This window comes from Cololabis saira, chromosome 2 (genome assembly GCF_033807715.1).
Source record: "Cololabis saira isolate AMF1-May2022 chromosome 2, fColSai1.1, whole genome shotgun sequence".
NCBI classification, from domain to species: domain Eukaryota; kingdom Metazoa; phylum Chordata; class Actinopteri; order Beloniformes; family Belonidae; genus Cololabis; species Cololabis saira.
In genome coordinates this window covers 12,609,792-12,636,741 of record NC_084588.1, presented here as the reverse complement: position 1 = coordinate 12,636,741, position 26,950 = coordinate 12,609,792, and the positions used below count along the sequence as shown (strand labels likewise).

The 26,950-nt window shown below is 42.1% G+C and overlaps 1 protein-coding gene across 1 annotated transcript in view; it reads left to right on the top strand.

Moving 5' to 3' along the window:
* Positions 1-2,670: 2,670 nt before the first annotated feature.
* LOC133458250 (receptor for retinol uptake stra6-like) overlaps positions 2,671-26,950 on the top strand; it is a 28,631-nt gene continuing 4,351 nt past the window's right edge. Inside the window, exons 1-16 of the mRNA XM_061737943.1 lie at positions 2,671-2,900; positions 3,166-3,232; positions 8,427-8,512; positions 8,603-8,742; positions 8,885-9,051; positions 10,116-10,223; positions 10,561-10,628; positions 10,754-10,833; positions 11,485-11,546; positions 11,635-11,797; positions 11,898-11,973; positions 13,551-13,684; positions 13,799-13,916; positions 13,998-14,099; positions 14,660-14,823; positions 14,989-15,123. Of these exons, the coding sequence (XP_061593927.1) occupies positions 2,803-2,900; positions 3,166-3,232; positions 8,427-8,512; positions 8,603-8,742; positions 8,885-9,051; positions 10,116-10,223; positions 10,561-10,628; positions 10,754-10,833; positions 11,485-11,546; positions 11,635-11,797; positions 11,898-11,973; positions 13,551-13,684; positions 13,799-13,916; positions 13,998-14,099; positions 14,660-14,823; positions 14,989-15,123 (1,768 nt within the window). The 5' untranslated portion in view covers positions 2,671-2,802. The remainder of the gene's footprint in view (positions 2,901-3,165; positions 3,233-8,426; positions 8,513-8,602; positions 8,743-8,884; positions 9,052-10,115; positions 10,224-10,560; positions 10,629-10,753; positions 10,834-11,484; positions 11,547-11,634; positions 11,798-11,897; positions 11,974-13,550; positions 13,685-13,798; positions 13,917-13,997; positions 14,100-14,659; positions 14,824-14,988; positions 15,124-26,950) is intronic.

Here is a 26,950-nt window from a genome sequence, read left to right as displayed (position 1 = left end):
ACTCTTATCACACGCTCCAAAATGCAGATAATGCATGTAAAAAGAGCTAGAAGATGATGCTGCACCTCGATTCATCATGCTGATGTCATCCAACTAATATGACTTTTCACTTTTCAACTTAAATGTCAATCGTGGTTCGTTAGGGTAGAGAAAAAGAAAGAGAAAGAGATTTCACTGAAGAAATACAAATAACTACCTTCTTCACTTTTATTGTGACTCGCCTATATTTTGTGAATGTCTGTCACGGGTCAGCTGGTGGAGTCCAGTTTCTGAGGTCCCATCGCTGAGATTCAGTCGTTCAGATTAAAGCAGGACAGAGTTCTATTATTGTTGCTGCTCCAGTTACATCTATTTTCTATTGTCTTCATTATCCTAACCTTGTATTTTCGATACTCTGTAAGGACTGATACTTATATATCTTTACGCTGACTCCTGCCCAGTAACCCTCATCAGTGCTGTCCAAAGGAAGCGCTTTCCAGCTTGAAATGGGATGTGAAGTCTGACTGAAGTGAATGTTGGCTAAATGTCAGTCCGATAAGCGACGTCAGTCAGGATTACTTCGCCTTCTGACTCAGACAGACTGAAACCATCAGACAGACACAACAGAAGAACAAAACTGGACTCCTGCTGCATTTAATGGAGACGTGCAGCACAAAACATAAAAACATAATTAAAAGAGATAGAAATGGAGGTAAACGATATTGTAAGTTCGTTAACCACCCTTAAATCAAGCACAAATGTGTATTTTTTAATTGGAATATGCAATTAGTACACGAAGGATATAAAAAGTCTTCTCAAATGCAGCAGTGGAGCGTAAAGAGTCTCACGCCTGGATTAAAATCAGCTGGCCTCCGCGGCCTCTGTCATATGAGGGAGCTCACAGACCCAGATTAGGAAACTTTGAACTCTCAAAGGAGATCTCCCTCTGATTTCACAGCGGCAGCTTTCACATATTCTGCACTCACAAAACCACAAGATGAGCTCTGAGGACTCTAAATGGATCGGAGAGTCTTCATTTAAGCTTTGAAGCTGTGTCTAAAATCAAGCTCTGCACCGGCAGCTCCCAGCACTCAACACCAAGTCTGGTTTAATTAACGTGAAAACTGCACCTGGACCGAGATTCTTCTACCTCACGTGTCAACATTCTCAATTTGACCTTTCCTAAGCCTGCTGCACACAGAGTTCGCCTTTGTTTAAATAAGAGATTTTCCTCTGATAATAAGATTAGTCTCTTAAGCAACAAGCAGAGGGAGGCAAAACCGCTTCAGCACACATTGCAGCACAAAATAATATTACCTAACCTCAACAAGAAAGCTGACATGCTGGGGCTGAATAGGCCGACCGACTGCTCGGCAGGAAAACGATGCAGGTTCTAACTGTAACGGCAGGGTTACGATAAAAAAGGACACGGTTTCTGTTTTGGAAAACAATCCTTTTGGAAACATCACTTGAAAAATATAAGATTTTTGTTGGAAGTTGTGGAAATGACAGTAAATAAAAATCAGCTCAGGCAAACTAAAAGGATTCAAAAAACACTAAGATGAGCGATGGACAGTCATCTTTTTAAGTCCGGTCAAAGTTTCTAGAGAAGTTCCCAACTGAGCGAATTGGCCCACGATGAGAGCTGATGGCATTTAAATGCAAAGAACGTACCTGACATTTCACTTTTTTTAATCAACAACAACGTAATAGATAGATGGACAACAGGTAGAGCCCCTAATATTTTAATATTTTGTTGATCTGCAACAGTTTAACTACTTCAGACCCCCATCATGAGGTAACGGGGTCAGATCGTCATGGTAACGTAACTCTTTTCATGAGGATGCCAGAAAACCTTTAGGAAGTAATTTACATCCTGAGATCTCTTCAGAGATGCTTTGTGTGGATATAAACTTATATTAACCTAACCAAACACCCCTCCAGTCTCAGCTGGAGGGATGATATTTCTCTCCTCCAGAACTGCTCTGTATTTGGTTGCATTGATTATTCCCTCAGCTCTTAAGTCGCTGCCCTCTCCTGAAAGGCACCCATGGTACCAGCACCACCAGAAGGTACTGGTAAGATGAGAAGATGATGCTGCAGGCCTTGGCATCTCCACTGGTCTTTCAGTGGCAGGATTGTTGGTGAGGCGTGGATAAAGGTAGAGTGCTATGGACTTACAGGAAGATCATTCATCATCATTATTTAATTCAGATTATTATACTTCAGCTCTTTACATCAAGCCAAAGAAATTGTCAGAGTTTATATTTAAACATAGTGAGGTGTTGTATTTTCTGTTTCAAATTCTAGTTTCAACCCCAGTTTTGTTCCAATACTTAAGTCTATCACAATAGAAACAGGAAAACACCAGTGCAAAAGCTCAAAATTACAAGAAAATCATCATTGTTACACATGTGCATACTTTTTCCCAACGTGGTTTTAGAAAAGTTAACATAAAGACCTTTACCAGACATTATTCTTAATAAATACAATAAATAACTGTCAATGTTTATGCTGTTTGAGTAGGAAAAGAAGAATCTGAATGTCCCAAAGAACAAAATTCTTCCTCCACCTTTCTCATTTCCTGTAAACTCAGACCTCTCTCGCCCTCGCCCTCCCCTCATTGCAGCTGTTAATCTGCTGCGTTGAGCTCTGGGTTGGCCTGGAATGAGTTGTTACGGGCCAGACCGTCCGACACGCCGCAGCACCAGCAGAAACAGCAGAGCTTTGAGTGAGCTGGCCTGACTGCAGGAGGCTCAGCAGGAGTCCCTGGATCTGCACTTTTCTCGCTTCACCTGTGTTTGACTTGATCAGACAGCCGCGATGAATCACAGCCAAGTCGAGATCGAGCCTTTTGATTATTCCTACTATGACTACGCAGACTTTTACTCAAACGCAGAACCAACACTTGCTCCCAAAGAGTGAGTATAAAAATTTGAAGGTGTTTTTTTCTGTAACAGAGGGAGTCTGAGTACAAGAGGAGTCCCTCATGTGGAAGGAAAAGTGTTCACTTGTGTTGTGTTGACCTTATGCCTTCATACAAGTTTTTAAAAATCCAAACTCTAAAATGGATCTGTGGACACGGACATCAAGCGATTCACTCTTGCTATGTTTATGATCACATTAAGTTAATGCTCCACATGGTAATAGCGGACTATTCTTATTTAATTTCCTTTGTTTTCTCAGAGTTATTTTACCATGTGACCCAACAGCAGATGACAAGTTCTTCCACATATGTATACTGTCTATATCTGTAAGTATAAAAAAGTATATTGGTGTTTGTTGTGGAACAAGAGTTTGGCAGCACTGATGAACAGATGACGAGAAATTAAATATGTTTGAGTTATTATGACATAAAATGTAGGACACTGTTGTTTATTTTGCTGTAGTTCCTTTTATTTTGAAAATCTATTTACGTTTTGTATTCATCAGTCGGAGTGTGACTTCCTTGTTCTCCTTGAGTCTGATTATTTGCACATAGACTGTATAAAACACTGGGTCATGTGACCCGCTGGTTGTTGAAGGGCAGTGATGAAGGCCATCTCTTTTGGTACTGGGTGCCATGTCGCTCAGGAAGCCAACAGAAACACGCCCGACGTAATAAAAAAAAAATAAAAAAATACTACTCCCCTCAGAGTTGTCATGGGTGTGAAATCAAACATTTGATATCAGAACTTTTTTTTTGTTTTAACAGGGCGTAAATATGTTTATAACGGCTCTTAAAGCAGCACAACGTAACTTTCAGCTTTTGTTGAGTTTGGCGGCATCTTTTGGACAAAAGCGGTAGTGCTTTACCAGAAAGAACACTACGTTTCCCATGAGCACCAGCGCGTACTGCCGGAAAGATCCTGTCCCCGTCACGTGCATTTGTTTTGATAGCGAATGAAGACGGGACGGACTTTTCTGTTTCACCAAGTGAACAGACGGAACGCAAAAAAAAGATGTTAAACTGCTGGAAAGGAACTGGAATTTACCGGGATACCTTAAACAAGGAAGCCAGGGAGCGGTATTTGGAGAAAATAATGATTATTAACGGTTTGGATCCATATGAAATCCCTACTAAAGAATGGAGCTCCTCGTCGGAGCGCCACTCTTTAGAAGGATTTACTGCCGCAGTTCTGCACAACCCACGTCTCCGGCTACCTTGTTTAGGAGTGTTTGGCAGCTGCTTTGGTAAATGTTTGACTCGGCATGTGTTTCAATAAATTAGTATAATAGTACAACATACAGTACATGTTTTATATCACTCTTACTTCTCTTTTCTTTTTTTTTTTTGACTGCGAAATATGATATTAAGGTGGAAAAGTTACATAGTGCTGCTTTAAAATGGATGTTTTAACATGAGAGTCAGTGGAGATTGACTCTCTTTAGCAGCCAGCCTCTAGTGGTCAGTCGAGGAACTGCATCGACTCTTAGCTGCCCATGAGCCCCAGTTGGGTGGTCGGTACCTGGGTTTGCACCCGTGTCTCTTCAACCTCTGTCTGTGTATGTTGCCTCATTTTTCCCGTCCTCCCTGCTGGCCCGTCTGTGTTTCACCTCATTTGTTACCATGTCATTATTTCCTGGGATTGCTTGTGTACTTTTCTTGGTTTTGGAAGGAGTTTGTTATAATTTCTGGTTTCCTGCGCTTGCAGTGATTTTTGTTCAATTAAAGCACTTTTTTGTTAGTCCTAGTGTGTCACCTCCCCAAACTGTAGCGGAAGGATTGGCATATCAGCAAACCATTGTTTGGTTGTTTGTTTTTTCTGGGTGACAAGTTGTCATACTAATGAGCGAGGGTCAAATCTGAAAATACGTAGACAGATGAATAAAAGACAGATGGTCAGAAGTGGATTTAGTCCTCTTCCAAGGCAAGAGCTGAAATACATTTATGTGTTACTTACTTTCAATGAGGCATGGATAAGGTGGAATTAAAGACTTTGTTGTTAACCTAGATAATGTTTAATTACATGTGTGACAAACACAGTGCAGTGGAAGTTTTGTTGCTAGGTGATACGGATGTGTGTGTCATAATCCAAGCTCATGTGCTCTGTGACCTTTGGAACCACTTAATTAATCTCAGTTTGTGCCACGTAAATTAACGATGTTACCCCCATCATTCACACAATCGCTCTTGGACACACTTGCATCGCGCCTGCATGGCTCTAACTATGTTACACTAAGGGGTTTTATTACTGTCAGAATACAGTCTGTCAGTATTCTGCTGACATGGTATGGAGAAATACTTCTAAAAATAATTATACTTTAAAAAAAACAAAGGTCAACTAGAATAAAACAGATTAAGCAGGATATTTGGAATCAACTAATCATTTGTTTCCAGGATCCTTCATGTGAATTTTTTTAATATTTAAAAACATTAGAGGGAATGTTTACTGTGTTGGATAAAACTCTTCCTCCCTGCATTCAAACATTCTTTGAAGTGAGAAAAAGGGGTTTATAGTTTAAGAGGAGTGTTTCTGTTTGAAAAAAGCAAAGTGAGAACATATATTAAATACAGATGTGTTTCAGTTTTGGGAGTAAAATTGTGGGACAAACTTGAGCTGAAATTACTCAAAAGTCTATTGGGGTTAAAAAAAGCTTGAAATGTAAAATAATTAAAGCTAACGATGTGAACTGACAATTAAGTAGTATACACTGTAACTGAACAATATAGCTGATTGATGAATATGATTTAACATTTTATGATTTATGTATTTTCTTTGGATTTCTGCATTTATGCTCTTTTTCCTTGGACTTTACATGATAGGCAACGATAGCTAATGCATACAATGAATTTGGATGCAACCAAAAAATGAATAAAACTTAAAAATGAATCAAACCAACCACTGAAACCGAAAGTGGCTTTTGCACTTGTTATTTTTAAGCAAGGTTCGGAGTGAGGAGGACCCAAGTGCAGGAGACGAGGCTGCAGGAGTTGCAAAACAAAAAGTATTTGATTCACCAAAAAGCACAGCACTTGCAGGAAAACAAAGAAAATGCAAAAAGAGGTTCACTTAAAAAAAAAACAAAAAAAAACAAAAAAAAACAACCTGGTGGAAATGTAAACAGGCAGGATAGAAAACGGACCAGCGGTGAGGAAGAGAAAGACAAGACAAGACACCCTCACAGGGTTGACAAGACACATGCTTAAACAATCACAGAGACGAGGCAGAGGGCCGTAAAACAGAAAAATAAGACAAGGGCAGACCTTCAAAGCAAAACAAGAGTGAAAGTTAACGGAGCTGAGAAAACAATATCAGACCCAAGAACACCAACATTAACACAGAAACTAAAGAGCCAAGTACAACACAAGAAACAAAACTTGAAACCCTACAGAGGACCCTAAACCTTGGCACAGGTGCCTCAGGAGCCAGGAGGAAGTTGGAGGACCTGTGGTCTCCAGGATCCTGGTCACCATCAGTGGAGGTTCATGGTGGTTTCACTTTGGTATGAGACGTCTACAAACGTTTACACGGTTCACTGTTACTGAACTCCATCTATGGAAAACACCAATGAAACACAATGAACCTCCAATGGTTTTACTGCTTCTGTAACAGAAGTCTTTATATCGTACAGATACTCGGTTTAATGACTGTCCTTTTACGTTCACTCAGTTACAAGTGAAGACCATTCCGTCTTATAGCATCCTCAGCGTACGCCGGGACGGACGTGACCCCGTTTCTCTCTTCAGTTAATCACATTAAATGAACCGTGGCAGCTGGACCACCGCTGATGAACAGACATAACGAGAGGTCATGGCCTGAAAAAGCTTTTATCATAAAAGTTCTTTAAATGAGCTGCTTCTGACTTACAGGAGACTTCATCAACGATGCTGCATTATTTAACAAGGATGTAACTTTTAAGGACAGTCTTTGTCCTTAAAAAAACTCTGACTCGATCTGGAAAAATAAACAATGCAATGACATGTAGCGTTTGTGGTACGAGGATGTTGTATAAAAACCAGAGACATTTCAATTAAAGGGGACTAAGTTGATTGGATTCAGCTGAGAGTTGAATAAAGAGAAAATGTGTCCAGTAAAGTTGTGCTTTACACAAAAAAATTGACTGTTATATACATTGTATACATTGGTTAAAAAATTAGAACCTTGTTTGCATGAAATTAAAGTCACGAAACCTCTGAGTTAACATCTTTTTGCAAATAAAACATTTGATTCTTTTAAAACGCTGAAGTCCCAAAACTTGCAGTTTCTCAAGTGACCACCGGGGACAGGCTCCAAATCCATGTCAGTCTCCGTTAACCTCCGTGGTAAAAATATCACAGTGGAGCTTAACGGGGACTGACACACATTTGGACGGTGTCAGTGGTTGACATTCCCCCCAGTTTGTTTCTGTTTTTTGCCCCGCCTGTGTCCCATCTGCCCTGATTGTGTCTGCACCTGTGTCTCGTTATCCCCTGAGTATATCTGGTCTTGTCATTCCCTTGCTCCTTGTGGTTCCGTACTGTGTTTTCCTTCATGTGTCCTGCCTGTTTTTGCTCTAGTTTTTTGATCACTGTTTTTGTGTTTTTGATCCTGCCAAGCAGCACTTTGTTTTTTGGTTTGTAAAATAAACCCGTTTTGTTGCGAACTCCTGCCTCGCTCTCTTGCATCTGGGTCCTCACCACACCAGTCCTGACAGACGGTGGTTAATGTCCAACTTCACAAACTGGTTCCAAAAAACAGGTCTGATCTCCATCGGTAGATTTCACACCCATGACAACGGTGTCAGGGGTGAGTTGTCATAGACTTCATAAGATAAAAGATTTATACATAATTAAGGCAGTGTTTCATTTTTTTCTTTAAAGTGAACTTGGCGTGTTTGTGCTGCTGTAAACAGTCTGCTGGGAACAGATCTGGTTTGGCCTGGAAAGGTCTGGGGTCCAAGCGTAGCCAAGCTGCTGGACGCAGTGACCTTTGACCCTGATCAAAGGCTGCTGACCGGGGCTGACCAGAGGACGGACGGCTGCACGGCCTCCAGTTCTCAGGCTCCTAGTTTATACTGCCCCACACCTTTCCAGGAACCTTCCAGACTGACTAACTAGACCACCACAGACCTGCAGGACTGAGCTCCTCGTCGGTCCTGTGTGGTTCGTGATGCTGGGTCGTCTAGGTAACCGAGCGACAGCTTCAGAGCTCGGCTTTTAGCATCTGAAACATCTGAAATGAGGGTGGATGGAAAATCTGCGGGTGACGTCACAGAGACTCTTTTTGTAGAGTGCTCAGTTCTTGTCTTTACCTTTATGTTCATAAATATATATATTTTTCTTGTTTCTTGAAAATAAGTCTGATGTGATTCTTAGCTTGCTCCAGGTTTGAGATGGAGACACCGTAAATTAGATCTTTGATCGGGAGAGTATGTTTTACTCAGTTTTACAGAAACACAGAAACACTATTTTATTCTCAAATACTGAAAACCCGGTTGTGCACATGTTTCCTGGTTTAATCTTTGAGTTTTGTCCGTCCCCGCAGCTGGTGTTTATGTTAATCCTGGCAGCTATCACCAGGAAAAACAAATTCTGCCAGGGATTCGCAAGAGGCTCGTCCAGCATCTTCAGGTGAATTTCAGATCCTTAACAACAAATACCAGCACCCCCCTTTGTTTTGGGAGGTCTAACACAGCTAAAGGTTTCTGCGTGCTCTCTCAGCCCAGCCAGCTTCCTGGACCAGACTCAGAAGAAGAGCCTGGTCATGGCTGTTTTCGGTGTGGTGTTCAGCCGGCTGAGCATGCTGGTGATCGCCCCGGACCCTCTGCCGTTCTCCAAGGACACTCCAGCGAGCATCAAGGGTGGGTCTGCCTGTTTGTGTGTCTGTGGCTTTATGAAGCACCGTACTTGAGCAGAGAACGTAAACATCACCTCTGTGGATAAAACACATTCATCGTAGCTGATGTTCTGATGTTCTGTCCTTTTCTTTTCTTTGTTTCCCAGAGTACATGAAGATAATAGCTATTTTCTACTATCCAGTCCTGTACTATCCTCTGCTGGTCTGTGCCACTCTGCAGCGCAAGTCTGGCTACGTGTTCGGGACGCTCCTGTCCTTCACCCACTTCGGCGTCCTGGTGTGGCAGAAGTTTGACTGTCCAAAGACTCCAGAGGTGACACGACCACCTCACGAGAACATTCAGTGTCAGGAGTGGACCAAGTTGGTCTACGGCAGGGGTCAGCAACCCACGGCTCTAGAGCCGCATGTGGCTCTTTAGCGCTGCCCTAGTGGCTCCTGGAGCTTTTTCAAAAAAGTTTGACCTTTTTTTTTCCTTTTTTACTCCTTTTTTTCTTTCTTTTTTTCCCTTTTTTTCTCTTTTCCTTTTTTCTCAACATTTCGACTTTTTTCTCGAGATTGTACTTCAACATTAATTTCGACATTTTGACTTTTTTCTCGACATTTTGACTTTTTCCTCGACATTTCGACTTTTTTCTCGAGATTGTACTTCAACATTAGTCTCGACATTTCAACTTTTTTCTCTACATTTCAACTTTTTTCTCGACATTTCGATTTTTTTTCTCAACATTTCGACTTTTCTCGATATTTCCATTTTTTTCTCGACATTTCGCCTTTCGCCATTTGCCTTCATTCTAAGGCTTATACAAGACTTCATTTTTTGCGGCTCCAGACATATTTTTTTTTGTGTGTTTTTGATCCAATATGGCTCTTTCAACATTTTGGGTTGCAGACCCCTGCTCTACGGTGATGTATCCAATCAGGCTGATGGGTGGCAGTTTTATTGAAGACAGCTGTCTCAGAAGCAAAGTAGATATTGTACATGTGGGGAAAAAAAAGAAAAGAAAAAAAATTTGAAATACCTTTATTTAAAAAGAGTCCTGCCATAAATGCTGTACGTGTTCTCAGTCTAAAAACCTAGAACTGCAGTTTATCTTTCCAGCTCCTATTAGAGTCTTTAACCAACTGGGGATGCTGGGACAAGAACGACCCCCATCAGACAGACTTGCCTTTTGCAGCTTTAATGTTTACCAGAAAAGGATGAAAGCTGTCAAGACACAATCAGAACCGACCACCTATCAGTGTCAACCAGGATTTAACATCTTTAGAAAAAGACATTAGTGACTTTTTTGATTTTGCAGTACATAGCAACATAAAAAAAATTGAAAAATGAAGATCCCCTGAGACTTCTCTTTTCTTTTGCTCCAACTCCTTCTCCAGATCTATAAGTACTACGCTCTGCTGGCGAGTCTGCCTCAGCTGGCGTGCCTCGCCTACCTCTGTATCCAGTTTCCTGTGCTGTTCGTCAGAGGGCCGAAGACTGACGAGGTGCGAATGTGAAAGAAATATAATTTGTATCATTCTTTTTTTGGTCCCATGGTTACCATGGTTACCACGGCTACGGTAAGCAGCTTGTGCTCTCAGTCCTGAGAGCAGATTATGACGACAGTTCTGGTTTAATACAAGAAAGACTTTCTTTCAGCAGCAGGTGTTTGTTATTTTTGTCCGTTAATGCACTTTTAATTTTCTGTGTCATGATTTTTTTTCATGTAGGAACGAAACAGAAAGAAAGAAACAGTTACTTTGTGAATATTCAGACAATCAAACCTTTTTTTTTCACCTTGCCTGTATGCATCTTACTGCCCTGAAATGCTGCCGCTCGTAGGACTTGGACAGCAAGTACTACACAGACTATGCCAAGACGCTACTGAGGAAGAAGTCTTCTTCTGTCTTGTGAGTGGAAAAAAACCACAGATGCATTACCGCACTCAAATGCAAAGTTTTATTTCCTGTCATTATATCCTGCATTATCCACAACTAAAATGATTGTTTGTCTGTTCTTTTTTCATATATTTTAGCTCTTCAGACACGGAGAAACCATCACTGGTGCAGAAAATCATCGACATAATCAAGGGGTATATTTATATACCTGAAAAAGGTGAGTGTCCTGAAAGTCTTTTCTAGACTATAAGCCGCACCTGCATATAAGCTCCACCTGCTTTATTTAAAAAAAAAAAAAACTATTAAAAAAAGATATACAAGCCTCACCTGCATACAAGCCGCATCCGCTCTATTTAAAAAAGATGTGCAAGCCGCAGATATTTATGATGTTAGATTAGATATTTACTACATGTACAGAAGGATTTTGAACTGTAAATGATGTACATGTATGTACCTAAATAGATCCTTTCCTAACAGTGTCTTTTAACACGGCAGCAACTTAAACTTAAAACGGGAAAGAACCAAAAGAAAATAACCGGTATTTATTTATCTATTTATCTGTTTGAAATCTGCTTCTACCTACTTCTATCTGCTAAAGAAGAAGTAGCGTATCTTAGCATTTATTTTGTCTTAGTTTTGATTCTAATTCCGGTTAGAGCGCCCCGAGTGGTGGAAGAAAAATCCACAGAATAGCCGCACCTTTGTATAAGCCGCATGGTTCAAAACCTATGAAAGAAGTAGCGGCTTATAGTCCAGAAAATACAGTACATACTTACATACTCAGTGACGTGGTGATAGTTTATTAAGATGGTATCTTCCTGGTTAATATTGAAAAGCTTCTCTGCAGATAATAATTTGTCTCTTTCAGTGTTTCGTTTCCCACTGAAGTTGGCTGTATCCTCTTTTGTGACCTTCGTGGCCATTTATCACGTACGCTTTTTAAACCAAAGACCGTTTGCAGCTGCTTGCCTCTGTGAGACCTGAGCGTGACATGTTTGCCGTCTGTTTCACCCCTCAGACCGCGCTGCTGTTAGTCGTCCTGGCCGTCCCCACGCTGCACATCGTCCGCGCAGGAATCGATGAGAACATCGCCTTCCTGCTGCTGGGGTTCGGCATCGTGCTGTCGGACGACAGGATGGAGGTCGTCAGAATCGTGACTTTCTACACATGGCTGCTGGAAGGTGAGGTGGCCATTTTACTTTTTACTTTTGAACACAATCAGAGAGAGAAGCTTTAATAATTGGATATTAATTGTGTTTGTGGTTTGCATCATGTCACCAGTGTGCTACCTGTGCGCGATGACCCTGTCCTGTATGGTCAGTCTAGTAATGCTCATGAGGTCCATGGTCCTTCACAGGTACGTGCAGCCACAACATGTTGATCAATTCCTTTTATATGAAAGTTTAATGCTAATTATGAGTGCAATATTGCTCCTTTTTTACAAAACTGCTAGTTTTTTTTGTTTAATATTGATTATAGTCTTATGGTAAACAAAGCACACCCATCTTCAAATCTAAGTTTTAGTCAGTGTGAGCACATCTATTAAAGCAGAAGGACTGGATGTCCTGTCAAGTTCACGCCGGCGCAGAGAAACTGCAAAAGAGTCCCATCCCAGATGACATAACCATGAATAACCACAATAAACGATAAAGTTGCCTGACAGGAGACATGGAAGACTGAACTCCCACGATTCATTTGGGGGAAAAAAACAACACCGTTTTGATTTGCATACTTGCATGTGACCAAACCACAAGACTTCTGGAGCGGTGTCCTTACAACCGAAGAGACCAAAGAGGAGATTTTGGACCATAATGCACAGCATGATGTTTGGTGAAGGGGCTGTTACCAGCACAACTGGTAACCATGGTGGTGAGAGGGGGATGACTTTGAAGAACTTGGGGTCATTGAGTCAACCACGTAATCCTCCCCACTCCTTTTCACATCCAAGTACCCTAGAGTCCAGTGTGGGTCCGTCTTATGGCTAAAAGTGTGTCATACAATGTGAGAATGATCCCTTCTACATCAGAAAATCAGAGTAAACACCTACAGTACTTGTGACTGTCAAGAACAGCGGTGGAGGAGTAATGATGTGGGCTGGAGTACGGTGGCCGACACCCGCCATTGCTGAAAATAAAAGTAACGCTGCAAACAGAAACAAATGCCGCTGCAAATAAAAGAAACTGCAAATGAAATAAAAAAAACGACGCAAATAAAAACTGAGGGTGCAATGCTTGCTTATGCACCATCTTAGAACCGGGCCTGGCATAATATATGTCCGTATTGGTTCAATACGGAACTTTTAATTCCCAATTCCCAAGCCCTACCTGGAGGTGAAGCCCGAGTCCTCCCCGCAGCGCTGTCTGGCACATAGAAAGATCTGGGCACAGACGCAGCAGGTCCTGTTGTCCCGCCACAAAGATTTTGCTGGCCTTAATGTTTCCTGTGTTTTATTTTGTTATTATTGATCAATTTAGTGTTGATGTGTGTGTGTGACAGACGTGTGTATGGGGCGTTAATGAAAATACGGGACAAATCGCGTCCCGTATTAGTTCAATACGGGACGCAACATTTTTTTCTCAAATAAAGGACAATTCCGTATTTTACGGGACGGGTGGCAACCCTAGTCATGCATCAGCTAATAGTCCCGAACGCCACAACATATCTGCAACAGAATGGCTGAAAAAAAGAAAAATCAAGGTCTTCTGCTGGCCCAGTCAAGGTCTAGACCGCTCGACGAAAATGAACTGAACGCGTGCTAGACGCTGATGACAGACAGAAAACTATAAATACTAAAGATGATTCCACTTTATTGTGTTTATCCAGATGACTTCTTTGGTTTGCAAATGAATGTTAAATCTTTCCAGGCTCTACTACTGAGCCTTTCATGTGTCAGTGTGCATGAAGCTGATATTTCCCTGGTTTCATTTCCATCAGATCAAACCTGAAGGGCTTGTATAAAGGAGACGTGTACAGCATTTACAACACCCAGAAAACCATCCGTCCATCTAAATCTGGTGTTGTCTGCTGGATGGGTCTGACAGGATATCAGGCCGCCGTCGTCTGCCTCGGTAATACTTTAATAAACCAAACTGGCAGTACCCTCAATTTGAAAGGACCAGAACAAACCAAGAATTATTCATGAAAGTCAAAAAGCAGGTTGTTTTCTGTGTTGATTTGTGCAGGAATGGCGATCCAGACGCTCGTGTTTTTCATCTGCTTTCTGTTCCTGGTGTTTTTGATCATCATCCCTGTTTTCTACGGCCGGAACATCATTGTCTTTGAAATTGCAGGAAAAGCATGGTGAGTGAGTGAACAACATTTCCTGTATTCATGTCTTTAAAAATACAAAAGTAATACTGTTTCATCCCTGTGGTTTCTCAGGCCCGGCTGGGTCACGCTCCTACTGGTTACGGCCCTTCAGCATGTCGCTGCTAAGTTTTTCTTCATCAACCAGGAATCTGGAACCAGAGGTCTGAAAAACAGGTATCTTGATATGTTCCAGCTTATTCGTGGGAATAAAGTTCATTGTTGAGTTGTGTGTTCAGTGGGAAAATAATTGTATTTTACAAGCAGCAACCAATATAAATCATTATTATTATTAAATCATACTCCAGACCCTGTCTCATATACCTTCACTTTGAATGGAATATCTTCTCCAAATAGTTGCTACATCTTTTTAGATTCAGGACCTTTGAGGTTCGGTTCAGGACCTGAGCACGCTGTTGCTATAAACTGAGGAAGACCAATTAGAAATCTACTACAGCTGTGTTAAAGGAGCAACGTGTGATGTGAAGCCAAAAATGTAACTTGGTCATAGTTTTTGTTTTATTGACACATTAATGAGGGTTTAAGAAAGCCAGTCCATTAGTTTGGAAGTTTCTTGCCGTCCGATTTTGATTAATTAATTAATTAAACAAACATTATTTTATCCAATTTAGAAATGTGCCTCAAATGCTACGTAATGGTTAAACAAAACTCCAAGTAACCAGTTTGATTTTATTAATCATCTACAAATTCTACATTTTATTTTTGGTGACTTTCAGGGAGAGTCTGTTCCTCCTGACGTACCTGCTGTTTGTGGTCAACATCATGGTGGGACTGATCGTTGCCATATGGAGAATGGTGATAACGGCTCTGTACAACATCATTCATCTTGGTCGCCTCGACATCAGCCTGCTCCACCGCACAGCAGAGTCCTACGACCCAGGTAATGAACTGTAGCTGGGTAGACTTGTTAGTTGGGGAATTAAATCGTTATTTTTCTGATTTCAGCATGAACTTTATTCATGAAAATATGCAACAAAAGTCACTGTTGAAAGCGTGTCAGCTTCACCTGAATGATCTTCATCTTGCTCCCTTTGGCCTCATCCAGCCTACTACTACTACACCCACTTCCTGAAGGTGGAGGTCAGTCAGTCCCACCCCGTGTTGAAGGCTTTCTGTGGCGTGCTGGTGGACATGATGGTCGAGGGCAGAGTTGGAAAGAAGACACGAGACGCAGAGGAAGGTAGAAAGACTCTGAGCTTGCCTACACTTCCTTACACAACTGCAATCTCATCGTTTTTTCTCCAAAGTGTCAGTGACTTTTTTTTGCCAGAAAGGTGGAATGATATGCAGCTTCACCCTGAGATGTCAGTAAATCCTTCATGGAGGGACAAATCATCTGATAGTTTGAATTATGAAGGTCTGGGCATGGTCTGCTCACAGCTCTGGACCTGGAAACACTCTGAATGGAGGCAGTGGAAGTCCGTCCCACAGTCACGCTGGTGGGACGGCCCGACTGCAACCTGGCCTATCACTCGAGCAGCACCGGGAGGTTCCAGCAGAGCTCTGAGACACTCACACCCATTTTGGATGCTTGTTTTTCATGTAGTGACATATGAAATGAGGATGTTTGTACAGATCTAATCAGAATGATGGTAAAGAAACATTAATCGGCATCATAGGTTAGCATAAACCAAGTCAGCGAAGCCAGAATAGCTGACTGTGATTGATTGTGCTGCCGGTGCCTCCCAGACCTGCTCGTTCCACCCATTTGTGACCCGACGCTGCACAGTACAAAGAGAAACAGGCTTCAGTAGCACCCCTCAGAAACCTTTGGGTGACATCACAGGGGCGTTGACCCTTGACCAACCTGATCTCACAAAAATCCGTGAAATGCCAACGACCTCTCACCACTATTTTCCGTGGTACCAACACGGAAACTGGTAAAATTACGTGTGGGCACCACGGATATTGTACCATGCAAAGTCAATGGGATCCGTGGTCGTGATATATACACGGATTATGACATTATTATTATTTATATATTATTCTTTGTTATAGTGGCTAAATTATGCGTTTTTGTCGCGCAAGGTACGGTTTTTTACTGTCAGTTTGTAAAAACATGTTTTTAACGCTGTTTTAGCAGTGTTTTAATGAGGTTTTAATCTGAGCACCACGGATATAGTACTATGCAAAGTCAATGGGGGCGTGGTCGTGATATATGCACGAATTATGACATTATTATTATTTATATATTATTCTTTGTTATAGTGGCTAAATTATGCGTTTTTGGCGCGCAACGTACTGTTTTTTAATGTCAGTTTGTAAAAGCCCGTTTTTAACGCTGTTTTAGCAGTGTTTTAATGAGGTTTTAATCTGAGCACCACGGATATAGTACTATGCAAAGTCAATGGGGGCGTGGTCGTGATATATACACGAATTATGACATTATTATTATTTATATATTATTCTTTGTTATAGTGGCTAAATTATGCGTTTTTGTCGCGCAACGTACTGTTTTTTAATGTCAGTTTGTAAAAGCCCGTTTTTAACGCTGTTTTAGCAGTGTTTTAATGAGGTTTTAATCTGAGCACCACGGATATAGTACTATGCAAAGTCAATGGGGGCGTGGTCGTGATATATACACGAATTATGACATTATTATTATTTATATATTATTCTTTGTTATAGTGGCTAAATTATGCGTTTTTGTCGCGCAACGTACTGTTTTTTAATGTCAGTTTGTAAAAGCCCGTTTTTAACGCTGTTTTAGCAGTGTTTTTATGAGGTTTTAATCTGACCACCACGGATATAGTAGCCTACTATGCAAAGCAACCTGATCTCACAAAAGTCTGGGAAATGCCCACGACCTATTTCCGTGGTACCAACACGGAAAGTGGTATAATTCCGTGTGACCACCACGATATAGTACTATGCAAAGTCAATGGGATCCATGGTCGTGATATACACACGGATAATGCCCACGACCTATTTTCCGTGGTACCAACACGGAAAGTGCTATAATTCCGTGTGACCAACACGGATATAGTACTGTGCAAAGTCAATGGGATCCGTGGTCGTGATATATACACGTTTTTTGACATTATTATTATTTATATATTATTCTTTGTTAAAGTGGCTAAATTATGCGTTTTTGTTGCGCAAGGTACGGTTTTTTACTGTCAGTTTGTAAAAACATGTTTTTAACGCTGTTTTAGCAGTGTTTTAATGAGGTTTTAATCTGACCACCACGGATATAGTACTATGCAAAGTCAATGGGAGGCGTGGTCGTGATATATACACGTTTTATGACATTATTATTATTTATATATTATTCTTTGTTATAGTGGCTAAATTATGCGTTTTTGGCGCGCAAGGTACGGTTTTTACTGCCAGTTTGTAAAAACATGTTTTTAACGCTGTTTTAAGAAGAGACAGGCGATATTTAAAGTTTCTCCCATTTCGTCAACCACAGGGGATTCCCTGGGCGTCCCCTCTATGTCATAGAGTGACGAGGGGGGATCCTGATCACGTGACGGATCCCCCCGAATAATAATGATAATGCTAATGATAATAGTAATATTAATAATAATAATAATAAGAAGAAGAAGAAGAAGAAGAAGAAGAAGAAGAAGAAGAAGAAGAAGAAGAAGAAGAAGAAGAAGAAGAAGAAGAAGAAGAAGAAGAAGAAGAAGAAGAAGAAGAAGAAGAATGATAATAATAATAATAAGAATGATGATAATAATAATGATAATGATACTAATAATAATAATAACAATGATGATAATAATAATAATAATAATAATAATAATAATAATAATAATAATAATAATAATAATAATAATAATAATAATAATGCAGAAATTAATTAATTATTTATATTAATCATAATATTAATATTTAGTATAATAATAAATACACCTGTAGCACAAACCAGTGTTTATAGCAAACATTCAGAGACATTATCAGACAATGATTAATGACGCAACACAGTCTCACTCCGGAGGCGCAAATAGGCTCCTATTGGCTGCAATGTAATCCCGTCTGCGGCTAGATTTGACGCTCGGAGCAGGTGATCACCGCGAGCGGCTTCCCCATTCCTCTTTTTTTTTTTAAATGCATATACTTCAATTTAAAAGATGGTTTGATGACATTTCTAGCGAGAAATTTTCAGACACAAATAGAATACACCAAATTGTATGACACTTCCAATGTAATCCCGTCTATATGTGACGATCAGAGCAGTACTTCAATTTAAAAGTGTGGTTTGATGACACTCCTAAATTAAATACTTACCTGCTGTATTCTACTGCCCTTATTTTTAACAGCTTGTGCTCTTACAACGCCATATTAAAACAAATTATAAACCACATTAACACTTCATAGAAACAAAGATCGAGGGATGAGGTCTTGAAACGTTGTTTAATACGTTACGCCACTGAACGCAACCCTTCCTGTCGCCGAGATAGGCAGCAGGACAAAACGTTAAAATAGCACTAATAAATGCATATATTGATCTTTTCCATCACATACATCTACTCACGATATAAATATACATTTTATGGTCACACTTTGTCTGTTGAAAAATGAGCGGATATATTATTTCGGAACCCTAATGTCAACATCTTAACCCTAAACCGGAAGAGGTTACAGAACTACAATTTGCGCCAAGTTACAATACACAGCATTGTGCTACGTCATAGCTTTTGTAGTTCCAATGAATTAGCGCTTATATAAAACTGTGATCACGAACTTTGCAAGCTTATTATATGTTTTTAAGGGTGGGAAGCACGCCTGTTCGGTCTGATTTTGACTTTTGTATTGGTAAGAGGGTGAAATCATGTTTTTTATAGGTTTTGACCCTATTCAGTGGCGCCCCCTATTGGACTACTGTCGGGCATGATAGTAGAGGTGCAGAGCTTTCCAAAACTGTTGACCCCATGTCTCTAGCATATTTTGTTGTTGAATTATAGGCCTTCAAAAGTGTCACAGGTACAAGGTTCAAAGGGCACACCTGGGGAGCAGGAATTGCCCACAAATCTCATATTGACATATGTTGCTCCTGAGGTTAAGACCTTTCCAACGATGTCTTCACTGTTGTCCTACGACAAAGTTTGATTTTCTTGTTGGTACAGATCATGGATGTTTGACTTGTATATTCAGAGACCTATTTAAGGGGCTGAGCTGGAAACAATCAGTCAAAATCTTTTAACGAGTATTTTGTGGCCAGATTTCTTTAAGATATCGATGATAGTATTATACACAGTCATACTATTCAATTTGGACCAGTTCTGAGTTTATTTTCCCCTTTAAATACTGATTGTTTCACCTTTTGAAATTTTCCCATTAACTTAACATGGCTATTTAGAGACCCTTTAACCGCTTCCCCAGTCTGACAGGATGATCCTGGATGATCAAGGATGATCAAATGTATAATATATCATAGTGCTAATACATTTCTGTGTGTTTAAGTTATGCAAACACATCTTAAAAAATGTTTTTAAAAAAAGTTCAAAAGTTCTGGTAACCTCCTTCCGGTTTAGGGGTTAAGATGTTGTTTGTGTTCAATAAATGGAGAGGAGACATGGAGCGTTTCTATCACTTCAGCAGTACTTTAATCAAAGATACGCTATACAGTTTATTGAACGTCTCTGCTTTAATTAACGTTCAACGGTTAACGTTCGAGACATCAGCTGTACAGCACTTCCTGTTTAACAGTCGGGGCAAAACGTTACCATGACAACACCGGAGGGGGCGGGGCCTCCCACTATAACAGAATCTCATAACAGATGTTGACATTAGGGTTCCGAAATAATATATCCGCTCATTTTTCAACAGACAAAGTGTGACCATAAAATGTATATTTATATCGTGAGTAGATGTATGTGATGGACAAGATCAATATATGCATTTATTAGTGCTATTTTAACGTTTTGTCCTGCTGCCTATCTCGGCGACAGGAAGGGTTGCGTTCAGTGGCGTAACGTATTAAGCCACGTTTCAAAACAGATCTTTCAGACCTCATCCCTCGATCTTTGTTTTTATGAAGTGTTAATGTGGTTTATAATTTGTTTTAATATGGCGTTGTAAGAGCACAAGCACATGCCTCCGGAGTGAGACTGTGTTGCGTCATTAATCATTGTCTGATAATGTCTCTGAATGTTTGCTATAAACACTGGTTTGTGCTACAGGTGTATTTATTATTATACTAAATATTAATATTATGATTAATATAAATAATTAATTAATTTCTGCATTATTATTATTATTATTATTATTATTATTATTATTATTATCATCATTATTATTATTATTATTAGTATCATTATCATTATTATTATCATCATTCTTATTATTATTATCATTCTTCTTCTGCTTCTTCTTCTTCTTCTTCTTCTTCTTCTTCTTCTTCTTCTTCTTCTTCTTCTTCTTCTTCTTCTTCTTCTTCTTCTTCTTCTTCTTCTTCTTCTTCTTCTTCTTCTTCTTCTTCTTCTTCTTCTTATTATTATTATTATTATTATTATTATTATTAATATTACTATTATCATTAGCATTATCATTATTATTCGGGGGGATCCGTCACGTGATCAGGATCCCCCCTCGTCACTCTATGACGTAGAGGGGACGCCCAGGGAATCCCCTGTGGTTGACGAAATGGGAGAAACTTTAAATATCGCCTGTCTCTTCTTAAAACAGCGTTAAAAACATGTTTTTACAAACTGGCAGTAAAAACCGTACCTTGCGCGCCAAAAACGCATAATTTAGCCACTATAACAAAGAATAATATATAAATAATAATAATGTCATAAAACGTGTATATATCACGACCACGCCTCCCATTGACTTTGCATAGTACTATATCCGTGGTGGTCAGATTAAAACCTCATTAAAACACTGCTAAAACAGCGTTAAAAACATGTTTTTACAAACTGACAGTAAAAAACCGTACCTTGCGCAACAAAAACGCATAATTTAGCCACTTTAACAAAGAATAATATATAAATAATAATAATGTCAAAAAACGTGCTGTGAGTGAACGCTGTGAGTGAACGCTGTGAGTGAACGCTGGCGCAACCTGGTGCCGCTGCTCACCGCTCACCTGGTGTCTTTTTTCCGTCTTTTTTCCGGCTGTTTGACGTTTCCAAGTCTGTACGTTTCCAAGTCTGTATCCACAATGAGGGTCGGCAGGACATACATCCTGCTTGTCTGTGCCTGGCTCTTTCTACTGCCTGTTCACCTGCCAGTGACGGGTCTGATACAATACCCGGCCGTTGACCTGCTCCGGCTGCGGTTTCACCTGTCTGGACCTGCGCCGGAGGCTCTCCACCTTCACCCGGACATCGCCTTCCAGCCCCGCCGGAGATATATCCACCGAGGGCCCCGAGGGCCCCGCCGGCATTTCCACCATAACAGCTCCACAGCAATAAAGTCCATCTGGTCCAGCTCTCGTCACCCTCCACGCTCCACCAGCCGAGCTGTCAACCACGGTGTGTTAGCCCGCCTAGCTCGGTCGGCTAACACCACCAGCAGCTGCGACAACACTTCACTCAACTTTGCTCTACTCAACATCCGTTCACTGACAAGCAAAGGACATCTCATCCAGGACCTCATCACCGACCGTAAGCTTGATTTTATTTGTTTAACCGAGACATGGCAACAGCCCAACGACTACTCACAACTGAATGAATCCACCCCGCGTGGGTTTGTTTACATTTGTCAACCCCGTGGCTCCGGCCGGGGAGGAGGTCTCGCGGTAATTCACCGCGAGACCTGGAAAGTCTCGCCGGTGTCTGTGCCTGTTTGCAGCTCATTTGAGTCCACTGTGTGTGAGCTGTCTGGTCCCACTCCAACCATCATCGCCACAGTCTACCGCCCCCCCAAACCCAATAATCAATTTTTAAATGACTTTGCTGCCTTTCTCACCCATTTATCATCCCTCTCACCAAACATCATAATACTGGGTGATTTCAATATCCACATGGACAATATTAATCTGCCTCTCACCAAAGACTTCACCTCCTGTTTAGAGAGTTTTGGATGTCAGCAACACACCACCTTTCCCACGCATTCAAAAGGACACATTATTGATTTAATCTGCTGCTCTGGTGTCACTCCCTCCGATCTTACAGCTGATGAACTTCCCATAACCGACCACTTTCTCCTTTCATTTACAGTGAAACTCACTCTTTCCATCACTAAAAAACCACGCCTCATTTCATTCCGGAATTTAAAAAATATTAACCCTGCCACTCTCACTTCATGTATCCACTCCTCCTGCCTCCCTGACATCCACAGTCTATCCACCCCTGATGATCTGGTCTCTCATTACAACTCTGGACTCCATAATATTCTTAACTCCCTTGCTCCGTTAAAAACCAGATCCGTTTCTTTTTCTGTCTCCGCCCCTTGGTTCACCCCTGATCTCCATCTCCTGAAAGCCAAAGGGCGGCAACTGGAACGCCTCCATAAAAAAACTGGTCTCACTATCCACAAGGAAATGTACAATAATCACATACTATGCTATAAGGACGCCATTGTCAGCACCAAAACCCACTACTACTCCGCCATAATCACTGCCAACAAAGGAAACTCCAAGTCACTATTCTCCCTACTCAACAATATGACCCAACCCCAGGACTCTCTCCCCTCCCACCTCCACACAACCTCCTTCTGCAACTCCATCATGTCATTTTTCAATGAAAAAATCAAGATCATCCATGAGCACCTCGGATCAATCTCCCACCCCAGCTCCTCAGCCAACTTTCATCCGTCCACACACCCATTCTCCTCCTTCCATCTCCCCACTTTCTCAGAAATCTCAGAACTCATACAAAAATCCAAGTCATCCACCTGCCAACTGGACCCCCTGCCCACACATCTTGTTAAAGCCTGCTCCCCCTCCTTGGTTCCCCTCATCTCTGCCATCATCCACTCCTCTCTCACCACTGGAACTGTCCCCGCATCCTTTAAAACTGCTGCCATTACTCCAATCCTTAAAAAACCTGGTGCCGACCCCTCCAACTTCAACAACTTCCGTCCAATATCCAACCTACCTTTCATCTCCAAAATCCTCGAAAAAACAGTTGCTTCCCAACTCCATTCTCACCTGTCCCATAACAACCTGTATGAACAGTTCCAGTCCGGTTTCCGCCCACTTCACAGCACCGAAACAGCACTCATCAAAATCACCAACGACCTTCTCATGGCAGCTGATTCTGGACTCCTCACCATCTTCATCCTCCTTGACCTGAGTGCGGCCTTCGACACCATCCGTCACACCACCCTCCTCAACAGGTTATCCTCCATCGGCATCACCCACACTCCACTAGACTGGTTCATGTCATACCTCTCTGGCCGCACTCAGTTCATCCAACTCAAGTCCCTGAAATCCACCCCCTCCTCCGTCACTTCTGGTGTGCCCCAGGGCTCTGTCCTGGGGCCCCTACTCTTCATCATCTACCTCCTTCCCCTCGGCAATATCTTCCGCAAATTCAACGTCCACTTCCATTGCTATGCTGATGACACCCAGCTCTACCTCACCACCAAACCCTCATCCTCTCTCCCGCCCACCTCCCTTACTGACTGCATTTCTGAAATAAAAACCTGGTTCACCCAAAACTTCCTTAAATTAAACAGCAATAAAACAGAGGTTCTCCTCATTGGCACTAAATCCACCTTATCCAAAACCGACAGTTTTTCTCTCACTATAGACAACTCCACTGTTTCACCCTCCCCCCAAGCTAAGAGCCTGGGTGTCATCCTGGACAGCACACTATCTTTTCAATCCCACATCAATAACATTACCCGGTCTGCCTACTTCCATCTACGTAACATCAACCGCCTCCGCCCCTCCCTTACCCCCCACACTGCCGCCATCCTTGTTCACAGCCTCGTCACTTCCCGCCTGGACTACTGCAACTCTCTGCTCTTCGGCCTCCCTCACAAATCCCTCCATAAACTCCAACTGGTCCAGAATTCAGCTGCCCGCATCATAACTCGGACCCCCTCCATCCATCACATCACTCCTGTCCTCCAACAGCTCCACTGGCTCCCGGTTCAGTTCCGTATCCAGTTCAAGGTCCTTCTGTTTGCTTTCAAGGCCATCCACAACCTCGCCCCCCCATATCTGTCTGATCTCCTCCACGTCCACACTCCCTCCCGAGCTCTACGATCCTCTTCCTCCCTACAACTGTCTGCCCCCTCCGCCCGTCTCACCACCATGGGGAGCAGAGCATTCAGCCGCTCTGCTCCTCGTCTCTGGAACTCACTACCACCCCAACTCAGGAACATTGATTCATTCCCTAATTTTAAATCACAACTCAAAACTCATCTGTTCAAGACTGCCTATCCCATTTAACAATTCATCTCTTTTAATGTTCTTACCTCTACTGTTTTTTAATACTTCTGATGTTTGTTTTTAAATGTATTCTGCAATTATTTTAACATGTTTTGTACGGCGACCTTGAGTGCCTAGAAAGGCGCCTTAGAAATAAAATTTATTATTATTATTATTATATCACGACCACGGATCCCATTGACTTTGCACAGTACTATATCCGTGTTGGTCACACGGAATTATAGCACTTTCCGTGTTGGTACCACGGAAAATAGGTCGTGGGCATTATCCGTGTGTATATCACGACCATGGATCCCATTGACTTTGCATAGTACTATATCGTGGTGGTCACACGGAATTATACCACTTTCCGTGTTGGTACCACGGAAATAGGTCGTGGGCATTTCCCAGACTTTTGTGAGATCAGGTTGCTTTGCATAGTAGGCTACTATATCTGTGGTGGTCAGATTAAAACCTCATAAAAACACTGCTAAAACAGCGTTAAAAACGGGCTTTTACAAACTGACATTAAAAAACAGTACGTTGCGCGACAAAAACGCATAATTTAGCCACTATAACAAAGAATAATATATAAATAATAATAATGTCATAATTCGTGTATATATCACGACCACGCCCCCATTGATTTTGCATAGTACTATATCCGTGGGTGGTCAGATTAAAACCTCATAAAAACACTGCTAAAACAGCGTTAAAAACGGGCTTTTACAAACTGACATTAAAAAACAGTACGTTGCGCGACAAAAACGCATAATTTAGCCACTATAACAAAGAATAATATATAAATAATAATAATGTCATAATTCGTGTATATATCACGACCACGCCCCCATTGACTTTGCATAGTACTATATCCGTGGTGCTCAGATTAAAACCTCATAAAAACACTGCTAAAACAGCGTTAAAAACGGGCTTTTACAAACTGACATTAAAAAACAGTACGTTGCGCGACAAAAACGCATAATTTAGCCACTATAACAAAGAATAATATATAAATAATAATAATGTCATAATTCGTGTATATATCACGACCACGCCCCCATTGACTTTGCATAGTACTATATCCGTGGTGCTCAGATTAAAACCTCATTAAAACACTGCTAAAACAGCGTTAAAAACGGGCTTTTACAAACTGACATTAAAAAACAGTACGTTGCGCGACAAAAACGCATAATTTAGCCACTATAACAAGGAATAATATATAAATAATAATAATGTCATAATTCGTGTATATATCACGACCACGCCCCCATTGACTTTGCATAGTACTATATCCGTGGTGCTCAGATTAAAACCTCATTAAAACACTGCTAAAACACATCACCCGCGTTCCCTCACCGGCCTGGGCCTCGGACGGGTGGGTCGGGTTACCCGGGCCTGGCGGGGCCCGCCGTGCAGCCTGGGGTGCCTTCTGGCGGTGCTGGACCCCCCCGGGGAGGGGGAAACGGTGCGTGATTGTATGTCTGTGTCGGTGAGAATGCGGTATGGAAGGGTCCTGCCATGGAGGATTTGAGCCTCCATTGGCAGGACATCAAAAACTTAATAATTTATCAATATTATATTATACAAAGATGGTTATTATTATTATTATTATTATTAGTATTATTATTATTATTATTATGTATAGTATATTATATTATTATTAGTATAGGTATCGGATAGGCGAATGGATGAATGAATGGGATGCCTGGGTCTGGGGCCCTCCGTTGTCGGGCCTGCGCGGGTGTCGCCTTGTTGGGGGGTTCCCTCTCTCCGGGCCCGTCTCCGGTCCCCCCCGCTGCCTCTACGGCGGGGCGCCCCTCTGGTCTTGGAGGGCCACTTTCGTGGGGGACGGGTGCGCCTGCCCGCGTCGGCGGCCGGGGCGGCTCTGTCTCTCCGGGCAGGCTGGCCCCCTGCCGGGTGGGGGTCGTTGGCCTGAAGGGTGAGGGCCTCCTGGCCGCGTGTCCGGCCCGGACCGGGTGGCCGGGGATTGCCTGGGTCGCGGTCCGCCGCCGCGGGATCCCTGGCTGCTTCTTTCCGCGCCGTGGGGGCCCCGCCCGCGGGCCCCCTCGGCCGCCGCCGGGCGGGGGGGGGGCCTCGCAGGCGGTGGGTTGCCTCCCTCCTACTTCTCCCCTCTGTGGGGTTTGCCGGTGGCCTGGGTTCCGGGCTCTTCCTTGTCGGCCTCTGGTCTCGCGGGTGGCGGGGTCGCTCCCCCCCCTCCCCCACTATAGATACACTTCAGGTGGAGCTTTGTTTGGTTTATTACACACACACACACACACACACACACACACACACACACACACACACACACATACACACATATAGTCATTTAGTCACATGCACACACACACACACACACACACACACACACACGCATGATCATATACATACACACACACACACACCTAGACATACACACTGGCTTGTTCACCTGCATGCTGGCTCTCTAGTTTTTGGGTTTAGGTAGCGGTAGCGATAGCTTAGCTCAGACTGCGATCAGATCTCAAGATTTAGGTCGATTGCTGTTCGTGTTTTGGTTGGCTCCGTGCCGGTTTCGTGCTTTGTTTGTGGTTTTTTGTTGCAGATTTCCAGTGCTTGACGTGTGTCTCCGTGTGTTCCTGCTTCCTGGATTGGCAGTGGATGTCGTCACCCCCCCCCCCACCCCCTCCCCCCCCCAAAAAAAAAAAAAAAAAAAAAAAAAAAAAAAAACACTGGGTTTGTATGTGTATAT